The following is a 14,200-nucleotide window of genomic DNA, read 5'->3' on the forward strand; positions in this document are numbered from 1 at the left end:
CGGAGGTGGTCATCCTCGCGGCCGCAGCTTTGGCAACCCCGCGGCCCGTCATCATAAGCCTTCTGCGTAAACACGGGTTATGGGGTCTGCAATTTTAAACAGGACAGCAGCATTCCTGATTCTCACCGCGGCAGAAGCCGCTCGGCCCCAACGCCCCCTCCAACCAACTCGGGAGTTCTCTCCCTCGTTAAGAGTTTTGTAAAACGTGACGTTAAATGTCCATACATAAATATGTAGGTCTACGTTAATCACGCGTAGCTAAACTTGAATTGTTTACAAAACCGTTATGAGTCCCCATGAAAGATTTAAAATGTAATTGCGGTAAAGAAGTCACGCTCCGGTTCTCCGTGGACCCTGCCTTAAAGCTGCGATTCGACAATCACAACACAACCCGCCGCGGAAAGCCTATAATATTCTCGAAGTCACGGCCGCACTAGAATCACAATCCTTCCATATCCGATATATCGCTGAATAAAGGCGATTGGCTTCAAAACTAGCCTTTGCTCAAACCCTCTCTTTCCATACGTAGGTATTTGGTGTAGATCATTGTTTAGGTATCAAAGGTAAGGTAAGGTAGGTATAAAATTATAAATTTATTGGATGGTATACCTGATCTTTTCAGGCATTTGTTGTGTGTCATTTAAGTGTTTGACCGTACTTCCTATATTGATTATTTGGACATTCTTTATTTTTTCAAGCAAAACTGGCGTTCATAATAAGCTCGTGGATTACAACATTAATGTGTAACTAATACTCTATAAATAAATAGATTAAGTATAGAATAATAATTTAGATATGAATGTCTACTTATCGCGACCACCATACATGGTTTCATGTTTCGTATGGTACATGGTCATACATACGTATAGTCTAGTGCCCACAGTATAAACTTCGCTTGGTTTAGGACTAGGTGGATCTGTTAATATTGTCTCTTAACATGGTTGACTATTATTCTCATTATGACGTAAAACTCATTATTTAAATTTCTTTATCTTAGGTCGATCTACTAGTTCTCTGCTAGCGCTACCGCTAATAGAATTACATTGTCGGCAGAGCCGGTTACAGATTTATTACGCCGCCGTTTAAGTACGAACTGTTCGTCAATAGAATAGTAAGACCCAGTTTTTTTATTCGTCTGCTAAGTGTCTTTTTGAAAGTAGAATTGCATTTATATGAAGTCTTCACACGTAGAGGACACAACCTGCCATATAATATGCAATTGCGATTGCGTGCTGAAGTGTCTGCGCTTTCTTGATATGTATCTATTTATTAGAGTTTTTTCTTTTACTGAAAGTATTGTTCTGTGTCACATCGTTTTTTACGTTTTATTAACTAGTAACTACGGGTAAGAGTAGGTATATATATTTATCTAGGTAATAAAGGTTTTTATAAGAATTATAAGTTTACAATTATCTTAAAAACACTGGCATAAGTAATTAACTCGAAGAGTTAATTACTTTTTTTCAAATTAATTTTAATGAACGTCCATTATAAAGTTTTAAAGGGAGACTTAAGTCACTTGAGAACCTTCTTACCTCGAAACCGTCCGTGTAATGTAATATCTACCTCAAATATAACACTCTGGTCTCGATGTGTCTTTCTTTCTCATCAAGATAACTAGTGAGTAATGCGCGTACCTACCTAAGTTATTATCTTACAACTGTCTTTAAAATATAGAAAAATAAACGTTTTACATAAGTTATTTTTGGTCGACTGCCGGAAAACAAACTTTTAAAACTTGTCAGTATAGCTAACGCTATATTAGGTACTTCATGTTTTCATTTGATTTACTAGCGTCTGTATGATGATAACCTGCTATTCGACTAGTTAGTTACTTTTAAAAATTCCACGTCATGATCTGTCACTAACGCGTCGAATAAATAGAATCTCAAACCCGCATTAACTAAATACCACTTCATATTTTGAACACGTTTTACACAAGTATATAAATGGATTAAGAGTCCGCAGCAAGCTCGGGTCTCCATACAAACGTAGTTGCACTCTCATTTTCCGACACCATATCAGACGACGCAACGCTGTTATGTCGTCGCCCAAATCTAATGTTTAATGTCTTTGGGTTTAGGGTTCCGTACCCAAAGGGATTATGGGATAAGTTCGCCTTTGTACATCTTATTATTTGTACCATGTACTTTTTAATATGTGTTTTTGTAAAATAAAGAGTTTATTACTACTACTACTATTACCCGTAAGCCAAGATGAAGTCTTCAACACTCTGTCCAGTCTGAAATCTAATAGCGCACATGGCTGAGACAATATATGTGTCAACAAAATATGCAGCTAAAGAAATAGTTCCAGTCATAACACACCTCATAAACCTGTGTATCAACTCAGGAATTTTCCCTAATTCGCTAAAAAAATCTCTAATCACTCCTGTTTATAAGAGTGGGGATAGAGGCGATGTCAGCAATTATAGGCCAATATCTGTTTTGCTTTGCCTGCAGTGTCGAAGATCCTTGAAAAAGTTATTAATGCTAGACTGCAAAGCTTTTTTACAAAATATAATCTTTTATCAGAATCGCAGTTTGGCTTTAGGCAGGGGAAATCGACGGAAGATACTATGACAGCTCTCACTTCGGTAGTTGTAGATAACGTAGATGATAAGAATAAATGCTTGGCAGTCTTTCTAAACCTAAAAAAGGCTTTTGACACCGTCTCTATCTCTATCCTTATTCATATTGAAAAGTTGGGGGTTAGGGGAACTGCTCTGTCCTTATTTAAAAGTTACCTTTCGGACAGGAAGCAACGAGTTAAGCTGGGTGTGCATGTAAGCAACGATGAATATGTATCGTACGGAGTTCCGCAGGGTATTGTCTTAGGATCAACACTGTTCTTGGCTTATATAAACGATCTCTGTGACATGGCAATAACTAATGCTAAAGTTTTCTCATATGCTGACGATACAGCCATAGTCTTCTCTGGTAAAACTAAATCGGCTAACGCTAAACACAAATAAAACAAAATACATGTGCTTCAGCTTCACGAATTCCACCCAACCCAACTATGATGTAGATTTCAAAATTCACACTTGTGACAGAACGAATCTCAATAATTGTAGCTGCCCAATCATTGAAAAAGTATTTTAAAAAAAAACCTACGAATCACCTTGGACGAGCATCTAAATTGGTACGCTCACATTGACCAACTAATCTGTAGGGTCCGTAAGCTGCACTGGATTTTCAGGACGCTAAGGCATATTGTACCAGGTAGAGCACTAACAACCCCGTCGAAACAACGGAATATACTAACAGAAATTTACACATCCCTGGTACAGTCTGTCTTGGTGTACTGTATCTGTCTGGGGTGGGGTGGGGCGGCTAAAACGCAACTTATTAACCTAGAAAGAGCTCAGCGTGCACTCTTAAAAACAATGTATTAAAAAAAACCGTTTTCCCACAGGATCATTATACCAACTAAGCGACCTATTATCAATAAGGAAACTATATATTTCACAAATCACTTTAAAAAAACAAAAAACCCTTTCTTACAGTGCCGACTATGACTCCAGAAGGACAATAAAAAACGTTGCAAATATAACTAAAACTAAAACCAAGTTTGCGCGCTCACAATACAATGCGAAGTCTAGTCACATTTACAACAAAGTCAATAGGTGCCTAAACATTTACCCAAAACTTTACTACGATTGCAAATCAACAATAACAAAATGGTTAAAATCAAAAAGCTACGAGGAAATAGAAGACTTACAAAAATAAACAAAATACTATATCTTACTAGAGATTCACACATCAACTTACTAAATACACACACACACACGCGCGCGCACGCACGCACGCACGCACGCACGCACACGCACACACACACACACACACACACACACACACACACACACACACACACACACACACAAACACACACACACACACACACACACACACACACACACACACACACACACACGCACGTACGCACGCACGCACGCACGCACGCACGCACGCCCATATTATTATACCCGTATTTCTGCTGCCGCTATAACAACAAATACTAAAAACAGAATAATATAAATATTTAAGTAGGGCTTCCATACAACAAACGTGACTTTTTTGTCGTTTTTTCCGTAATGGTACGGCTACGGAACCCTTCGTGCGTAAGTCCGACTCGCACTTGGCCGGTATTCTTTTTTTGTAGTTTCACAGTGCCTTGTGGTTATTACTGTAATGCTGTCACTTATTTGAGTAATAATTAAATACATTTTAAAACGACTAGCTAGATTGCTCGGAAACTTTGTACTTACAATAGGATAAGGTATATATAGATATAGGCCAGTAATTAGTTTATGTAGCTTCAGATACCATAGTTAAAAAAATACAGCGAATTTAAGTTTTTCACACAAAACTTGTTTTTGCTCTATTTCATTTGTTTTATAAGCTGAAGCTACATAAACGAATTACAGGCATAGATATACCTTATGTCATTATATGTATGTGCAAAGTTTCATTACAAACCAACACGTACTCGTATCTAGTCTAGTTCTAAAATGAGAACGAAACTCCGTTTGAAATTCGGCCGAGCTTGCTGCGGATCCGGAGCCATCGAGAGCGTTTTTTAGTTTTTTCTTTTTTATGCAATTTTTTGTCCCAAAAATAGATTCCTCGTCTTTAATGTATCTTCTTCAAGTATTGTCTAATATAATGTACACAGTTTTATTTTCTATCCTTTTCGAAAAAGTGATTGGTCTGACCCAGCCCCCAGGAGCGGTAACCTATTCAGATTTTTAAAACTGTTACGGTTTTATTATGGATATGATCTGTCAGCTGTCAACAGTGACATTTCCTCAAGCAGAAATGTCTCTGTTGACAGCTGACAGATCATATTCATAACCGATTGATAACAAGAAATTAATTTCTGTATAGACCTCCATGATTTGAACCACTATGTCCGATGCGAATGTCGCATGCCTTATAGCTCAGCTGTCATAGTTACAGCAGCTTGCAATGTAAAAGTAACCTGATGTAAAAAAAACCGGCCAAGTGCGAGTCGGACTCGCGTTCCAAGGGTTCCGTACATTACACAATTTAAACAAAATGATGAAGGGTAGCCTTCCTGATGTGTATTTGTATATACCTATACGTAGTTATAAGGCGTTTGCGCCGACTGCTTAGCCAGTAATAAACTAGCTTGCGAACTAGACGGTTGTTTCACTCATACATCTCGATGGCGGAGGCTCTGGAGATTGCAGAGAAAGCAGCGGTCGCTAGGGAAGCGAAGACGGAGTTGGCGGCATCTTTCAAAGAAGAGCCCGTATTTTATGGGGCTAGTGGGAATGGGCACGGCCGAGGCGGCTGGAACAAAGGACATCGCGGCGGTAGCAACAGCGGTGGCGGAACCCGGCCGGCCGGAGGCGACCAGAGGCAGCGAGATGATTTCCGATGTGCTGTTTGTGGAATGAGAAACCATGATGAAGATAGTTGCCGTTACAAGCGTTATCGATGCCAGAAATGTGGAGTTATAGGACATTTAAAAAAAGTATGTAAAAGCAAGCATTCGCGCGTGAACTGCATCGCCACTGAACTGGAGGAAAACGTGACCGTAGGAGCTGAGCGGTGCTGTAGGGAGTGCCAAAACTTTAATTTAAGGTACGTGCCTATTATTAAACCAATTGTCTTAGATGTGATTTTAGAGGGTAAAAATTTGTCCATGGAACTAGATTGCGGTTCAGGAGTGTGCGTCATTTCAGATAGTTTATATTACGAGACCTTTTCTGAGTACCAATTACAAAAATGTGACCTTAAGATGTGTTTTTACACCGGCCATCAAGTCTCGCCACTCGGTTGTTTCCAAATAGGGGCTACCTACAATAGTAGTACCGAGAAAATTAATATATTTGTTGTAGTTGACGGTGGCCCACCCTTGCTTGGTCGAGATTTTATGGCCGCCTTTGACTTGATTGTAACAGAAAAAACAAACCTTAATAGTATTGGTAATAATAATGATGTACAACGATTGTTAGAACAATATCCTGACGTTTGGCGCGATGAGCTCGGTTCATTTAACAAGTTCAAGGTCACCTTGCGTCTCAAGGAAAATTCCTACCCAAAATTTTTTAAACCACGGTCGGTTCCCTTTGCCTTAAAAGCCAAGGTAGAGGAAGAACTGGATAGGTTAGTAAAGTTAGGTATTTTAGTTCCTGTGAATTACTCAAATTACGCTACCCCTATAGTGCCTGTGCTTAAAGAAAATGGAAAAGTTAGGATAGCTGGAGATTTTTCCGTGACATTAAATAAGGATCTGGTAATTGACAAGTACCCCCTGCCTCGAATAGAGGAGGTTTTTGCCAAGTTAGGTGGTGGCGAACACTATAGCAAAATAGACCTTAAAAATGCATATAATCAGTTTATATTGGATGACTCATCGCAGGAACTCACGACGATAAATACCTCGAGAGGATTATTTAAATATACACGATTAGTGTACGGCTTGGCTAATGCGCCGGCGATTTTCCAAAAATCTATGGAAACCCTTCTCACGGGTATTGAGGGCGTGAGTTGCTGGCTTGATGACATTTGTGTAACAGGGCCCAATAAACAGGTACATTTGGAAAGGTTAAATTTGGTTTTAAATAAATTAAACGATGCGGGGCTGCGTTTACAAAAAGAAAAATGCGAATTTTTCAAAACTAGTGTCACCTATTTAGGTTATGTTATTAATAAAGACGGCCTACAGACATGTCCCACTAAGGTTCAGGCCATTTTGAACGCACCAGAGCCGACAAATGTGACAGAGGTGCAGTCGTTTCTAGGCTTAGTTAATTACTACAGAAACTTTGTTCCTAATGCATCGGCGTTAATGAGTCCCTTACACGAGCTGTTACGTGCAGGAACTGAATGGAAGTGGGGAGAGCGGCAGCGGGACGCCGTGCGCGCGGTGCGCCGCGAGCTGGCCTCGGAGCGCGTGCTGGCACACTTCGAGCCCAGCGCGCAGCTGGTTCTCAGCGCGGACGCCGGACCCGGGGGCCTGGGCGCTCTATTGGCACAACGAGCCGCCGACGGACAGGAGCGACCGCTGGCGTTTGCATCCCGCTCCCTCACCTCCAGCGAACGTAACTATAGCCAGATCCAGAAAGAGGCGGCCGCTTTGATCTTCGCTGTAAAGCGTTTTCATCAATACCTATACGGCCGTAGCGAACCTTTTATTCTAAAAACCGACCACAGACCGCTAGTTTCCATTTTCAATCCCCAAACCGGAATATCAGCCACTACAGCCTTACGTCTTCAGAGGTACGCTATTATATTGTCGGCGTATAATTATACTGTGCAATATGTTTCTAGCCGTAATAACTTAGTAGCAGACTATTTTTCCCGCGCGCCCGTGGCGGACACGTACAGCGATAGTGATAAGGAATTCGATTCATTATGTGCACTACATTTTTTAGATTCGGTTTCATCGGCGGTCACCGCGCATGATATTAAAAGGGCTACCGAGGTCGATTCAATTCTTCAAACGGTAATTAAATATATGGACAAGGGTTGGCCGCGTAAAATCAATTGCAAATCGGTCCAACCTTATTATAATTGCAGAACCGATTTACAATTTCTAAATGGATCCTTATTGCGGGGGCATAAAGTCGTAATTCCAGTATCACTTAGAGGACGCATGTTAAGCGAACTGCATAGCACGCACTTAGGTATTGTTAAAATGAAATGCGCGGCGCGCAGTAGGATGTGGTGGCCGGGTATCGACCAGGACATCGAGCGCTGCGCGGGCGCGTGCCAGGCTTGCGTGGCGCTGCGGCCGGCCCCGCCGCGGGAGCCGCCCGCGCCGTGGCCGCGCGCGCCCGGTCCCTGGCACCGGGTACACATCGATTATATGACGATAGGGCAAAGGGTATATTTAATTGTGGTCGATTCTTATAGTAAATGGGTGGAATGTCTACACATGCAAAATGGCACTAGCACACAATCATTAATAGCGAAATTAAAATACATTTTCTCAGTATTCGGTATACCTAAAGTTTTAGTATCGGATAACGATGTAAAAATTAATTGCGCTGAATTTAGGTCATTTTGTTCTAACAATGGTATAAAATATATGAATTCGCCTGTCTATCATGCCAATAGCAACGGCCAAGCCGAGAATTCCGTTCGCACATGTAAAAAAATGCTAAAATATATTTTAAAACAAGATGTAATACCACACGTAGTACATGAAAAATTGTTAAATTACTTGTTTGACTATAGGAACTCTGTGCACTGTACGACCGGGGAAACTCCGGCCAAACTTATGTTTGGAAGGGAGCTGAGAACTCGTCTTGATTTAATATTACCCTCAGACAGTACCGCGAGCGCGATTGATAACGACACAGCAACAGCTGTTTGCACACATAAGCGAATATTTCAAATTGATGACATAGTTTGGGCTCGGTGGTACAGTGCAAGGAAAGAAAGTTGGGAGTTAGGTCAAATTAAACAAAAAATAGGTAATATGATGTTTAAAATATATGTAAACAAATACGATACGACCTGTATAAGACATGTGGATCAGCTTTTAAAATATAAAGGTCAGGCTATCGACAATTTATTTGAAGGGAAAAATGACGTCTCTAACGATCCTATACCATTGCCCACATTTCCTTCCCCATCTATTTCAAGCAGTATGCCAATATTACCTACCGATTCAGCGGTGGATAGTTCACCTCCCGCTGAAATAGTTGTGGAGGAAAGGAGTGCAGATGAAGCTGGGAATGAAGTGTGGGCAGAGTGCGAGGGACAGACAGGTGAGTGCGGGCCGTCTGCGCACGAGCCCGCTGTCGCCGCGCCCCCGTCGTCGCCGGCGCAGCTGCCGAGCGCGGCCGCAGCGCGCGATCCTAGTACGCCCGCGCCTGTCTTAGACGAGGGCCAAAGGCGATATAATTTGCGCCCCAGAAAAAAGGTAGATTATAAATAAGATTTATAAGCTTTAGTTAGTTAAAACATATGTATCAATTTAGTTATATACTTACATTTAGTTTTCAATACTTATGTTACCTACTCATTTAGTTTTAAAATAGTGGTGAAGGGATGATGTGTATTTGTATATACCTATACGTAGTTATAAGGCGTTTGCGCCGACTGCTTAGCCAGTAATAAACTAGCTTGCGAACTAGACGGTTGTTTCACTCATACATCTCACTTCCACTGTCACTGAAGCGAAAACTCGTCGACATGTGTATCCTACCCGTCCTAACCTACGGTGCTCAAACATGGTCACTCACAGAGAGTCAGAAGTCCAAGTTGAAGGTTTGCCAACGGGCTATTGAGCGCAGCATTTTAGGTGTGAAGAGGACCGATCGTATCCGGAACACCACGCTGCGCGCAAAAACCCGCATTGCTGACGTCGGTGAGAAGACTGCTAGGCTCAAATGGGTCTGGGCCGGTCACGTCTGCCGCATGCATCCAGACAGATGGGCTAGCATAGCTACCAAATGGATGCCAGAAGAGGGGCGCGGACCCGGCAGGCCCAGACGGAGATGGCGGGACGACCTAGACACCTTTCTCAACAACTGGCCGGAGGCACTATATCGGGAGTCGGCCTTTGCCCAGCAGTGGGACACCATAATAGGCTAGTAAAAAGAAAAACAATGTATTTTTTATGCGAAATGTCATTAAAAAACCCGTAGGGGTCGGATCAAAAACTAACTAATTAAGTCCGACTCACGCTTGACTGCACATTTCTAATAGGTTTTCCGGTGATCTATAGGTAAAGATCTATTGTTTGTTAAATATATTAATAACGGGTCACTCACGTGTTTTAAGTCGAAAACGCTCGACATGTATCACTCCGTACCGAGGAGCGTCATCAGGAGCTTGCGTCGACGGTGACGGACCGGCGCAGACTGCGGGCCGCAGCCCTCCGCGCCCGATGACTCGGCGCCCGAATCCAATACGTGTTCCGTCACCGTCCGTTCCGTCACTGCGGTGACGGAACACGTATTGGATTCGGATTCGACTCACTATATACGTTTCGATAAGGTAACTGTGCTGGCGAAAGAAAAGTTTATGATTCAGCGAAAAGTACGGGAGGCTATCGAAATTGGTCGTCATCCGAATTTTAACCGTGATTGTGGTTGGTCAGTGCCTCCGAGCTGGAAAACTGTTTTGGGTACTACGTCGGTGGACAGTGTGGACGAACCATTAGCGAATGACGTAGTGAGTGTTGTGTGCAACCCATCATTTGACAATAATGCCGTAAACGAGGGTAGTTTCTCGCCCCCCCTGCCGCCACCGGCGCCCGTGCCGAGTCATCGGGCGCGGAGGGCTGCGGCCCGCAGTCTGCGCCGGTCCGTCACCGTCGACGCAAGCTCCTGATGACGCTCCTCGGTACGGAGTGATACATGTCGAGCGTTTTCGACTTAAAACACGTGAGTGACCCGTTATTAATATATTTAATATGTCTATGTCTCACGGAAGTTTTGTTATCTATTGTTTGTATTTTTTTTAAAAATTTTGACCCAGTAGTTTCGGAGATAAAGGGGGGAAATGTCATTTTGTACCTATTTTCTTGAATAACTTCTTTTATTATTATTTATCTCCACGGGACTTAATCGCGTAAAATAGTTTTAAAATGTACCTCCGACGTTTCGAGGACGGCGTTGTCCCCGTGGTCTCGGAGAACCACGGGGACCACGGGGACAACGCCGTCCTCGAAACGTCGGAGGTACATTTTAAAACTATTTTACGCGATTAAGTCCCGTGGAGATAAATAATAATGAGTAAAAATCGTGAAAGTTTAACTTCTTTTAGTATAAGGGTTCCGTTTTTTCCTTTTGAGGTACGGAACCCTAAAAATATTCCTAATGATTTGGAATGAATTCTTTTTTGGTGTAGCTATTCGACTCGGCGTATCGTAATAAATTAATGATAAACTAGGTGAACGCTCTGGCCAGTACCGCGTTGGTAGCGCTAGCACATCAGAAGATTTCAGAATTAATTCTTCATAAAGCCTTATACGATGACTCGGTTTAGTCGTAGGTGTGACCAAATATTTATTTAAACGACAAATAAATATTTAGTTGACCTGTATCTCAAGTCTTTATTACACCGTTAGCAAATATACCTAAATAATTCACTACATCGTAGGTTATCACTGGCCACAGCATCTTTACAGATGATAGTTGCAGCGACTAGAGGTATTTGAGGAGATGTCTACAGTCTACATCGACTGCGGTGACTGTAAAGACCAATGATCAATGACCAATGATGATGGTGATGATGAATGATGATAGTGATGATGAATGATGATCGTAGGTTAAGCTACTATGATAATAGGAGAAGGAAATCACATTTTAACACAGTGTTTCATACACATTTTTTTTTTATATCTATAGGTGACGTTAGGTATTGCTATTTTGTTCCAACATAGGGCCAGGGAAAAGATTTGTTGTAATTATTGTTATTACATTGTAATAAAATCATGAACCATGCTATATGATGTAATAAAGTAAATATGTGGTGGTTTGCAGGGCGGCGGTGACAGCTGTATCGTGGCACCCCCAGTCGGGACTGCTGGCATCCGTGGACCGCGGCAAGCGCGCTGTCATCTGGGGCGACTTGTGACACGCCCTGGACGCTCCCTCACCTCCTCCTCCGGCTCAAACGGTAGGTAAATACATATCTCAGCGGTGATGTCATATGTACGTATGTGTCGTCAGTTTGGTTTGCGAATAAGTCTAGCGTCCGAGAACCGTATTAGCAAGCTCTGTTATGTGGTACTTGGAAACATTGTACCTATTGCAGCCCCATCGCTTCCGGTACTGATTTTATATGAAAAAATCGGATTCTTCCCGGTACTGGCTATTAAAATCAGTACCGAAAACATGTTCCGAGTAATCTAGAGAGCGGTGTAAAACAGCGAAAAATATCCGAAATCTGGTTAGTGTTTAGAGTTAAGTATTTTTTAAGTGGGCCTTAGACGCCTAAGAAAAAATAATTGTTGATTTTCATTATATGTACTTCCATCTGATAATGTAAAAGTTTCCTGTGTAATTATTTTACAGAATTCACCTGTACCTACTTAGTTGCAAGTAAATTTATTGCTTTTACTTTAAGCAGCTATCAGCTTCTGTTACAACTTTGTAACCGAATAGCACATTAAGCTTTAATATAAGTTGATTAGTTTACAATGTAATAAAGCCGCAATTTTCATATAATTATTTACCAAGAAGTAATTATCTATACGATTCTATAGTAGTTAAATAGTAGGATAAAGAGTGGAGTGGCTTATGCAATTTACTCTTTGAGCATAAACCTCATTTCACGTACCTATAGTACTCGAATTTATTAGGTGTAGGGTCGTTTTGTATACAATCAGCGCCTGTTACTTTTATCTATTACGATATTGTTGTCGATGTTGTCCCGGCTTCTTGCCACGTCTCATAAAGGGTCCGCTTAGGAACCTAACGCCAAGTTATGATATGACCTTCCAATCTGGATTAGAAACTGAAGAAACTGGAAATTCATGATCAAGACTGTAGTAAGCTTATATAGGTTATTCCGATTAAAATGTTCTAGGTAAGTCTCCTGATTAGGAAAATGACAACAACGTAACAACTTATAATAAATAATTAGTAGGTATTTATTTTTTAAGATAATAGGTGTAGCCTAGTGTTTCCGAGAATGGCGCGACTTCATATTTCAAGTTACGCATGAAGTATAAAATCGCGCGATTTTTGACAAGATATGCTAGGCTAGACACATAGTAATACGATTAATCATTTAAGTACACGGAGGCAATTTCGCAAATACAACTAGCAAACTAATTATGTTGGACCTAATTGTTCCATTTGTAAATAAATTTACAATTGACCGTAAAGAACTTCATTATACCAATTTGGATGTTTTACAATTGACACACAATACAATAACGTCCCGCTAGTGAAAGCGTTACTTTCGACTTTCATAAAGTTTTTGTTAAATGTATGTATGGGTCTCGGCATGGCCGGTCCATATTGTTCTCGCGTTATTCTCGCAACATGAGTCCGCCGGGCTCCACTACACGTTTTCCGTGCGCTAAGCTGCGGCGTTCACATCCGTTCACTTCTCTGCATACAAAAAAATATAAAAACAAACTGACACAATTAATGATTTATACAATTAATTTTCCTGAATGTTATTTAATGGGAATCGCGAAACAGATTAAGTATAGTGCCATTAACTAGTTAACAGCTTGTCAAGCGGAAAATTTAATAGCGTCTCGTGCGTTACGTGATCTGTGTCGTGATTTTATTTTTCTAAAACGATCGATGCTCCAATTCGAACAATGCTTATTACATGACACAGCGATACGATACTGATCTGTCAGTGTCAAACGTAACGTTTTTGGTTGAAAAAATGTCACTTTTGACACTGGCAGATCAGTATTGTATCGCTGTGACATCTTATAAGCATTGTTCGAATCGGGCCGTGAGCCACTTTCGTTTCACGTAGAGAGGGTGAGCTTATTCATAACAGTTCGATGTTTTTTAGTCGTCTCATCTCCAATATTGAATCTTGAACGTACCGCTGTGCACGTAATAAGGTAAGTATTGGCGCTCTCTAAATTCTAACTTCTTTTTTATATTTGGACATCTTTAAATAAATCACTTAAGTGAAAAAATATTAAACACAATAGATAGTTGAGCGATTTAAAAATATTGTAATGTAACTAGGTACTACTTGTGCGAAAAACGGATACTAGTCAACTAGTTTAAAAATGCAGTAACCCAGGAACCCATGTATTGTTATCCGATTTTCGTGAAACCTTTTGCATTGCATTGTCAAATGATTCAATAAAAAAAATTAGTCATTTTTTTGCCGATCCATAAAAAGAGTATATAATTTGTACAAAGAAAATAAAAATAAAAAAATGGTCCGAGTGCGCTAATTATTGGACTCAAAAATGATCTAGCAATAGTATTTTTCCAAAAACTCCAAGATGGCGCGGTGCGGTTATGGGCAAATCAAGTTTCCAAGTAATTTTTCAGGCCAAAGACTGAAGAGAAGGCGAGAAGCCCAAACACCCAGAACCTTCATGGTGAGCGATTTTTGAGCTTCCTAAGTGCCGGCATGTCAAGCAGTCCTCTCCACCATTTTGAAATTCATATAAATCAATATTTAAAAACATTGAGGTCGATCGATAAAAAATAATGGGTAAACTTTTTTATCGAAACTGGACAATATGTACAATGCAAAAGGTTTTACGAAAATCCATT

The 14,200-nt window shown here is 40.9% G+C and overlaps 1 protein-coding gene across 3 annotated transcripts in view; it reads left to right on the forward strand.

The window, feature by feature from the left end:
- LOC134750903 (autophagy-related protein 16-1) overlaps positions 1-14,200 on the forward strand; it is a 348,791-nt gene that overhangs the window by 313,983 nt on the left and 20,608 nt on the right. For all 3 annotated transcript variants that reach the window (XM_063686145.1, XM_063686162.1, XM_063686153.1), the window contains one exon: positions 11,474-11,609. In XM_063686145.1, the coding sequence (XP_063542215.1) occupies positions 11,474-11,567 (94 nt within the window). In that variant the 3' untranslated portion in view covers positions 11,568-11,609. The remainder of the gene's footprint in view (positions 1-11,473; positions 11,610-14,200) is intronic.

This window comes from Cydia strobilella, chromosome 2 (genome assembly GCF_947568885.1).
Source record: "Cydia strobilella chromosome 2, ilCydStro3.1, whole genome shotgun sequence".
NCBI classification, from domain to species: domain Eukaryota; kingdom Metazoa; phylum Arthropoda; class Insecta; order Lepidoptera; family Tortricidae; genus Cydia; species Cydia strobilella.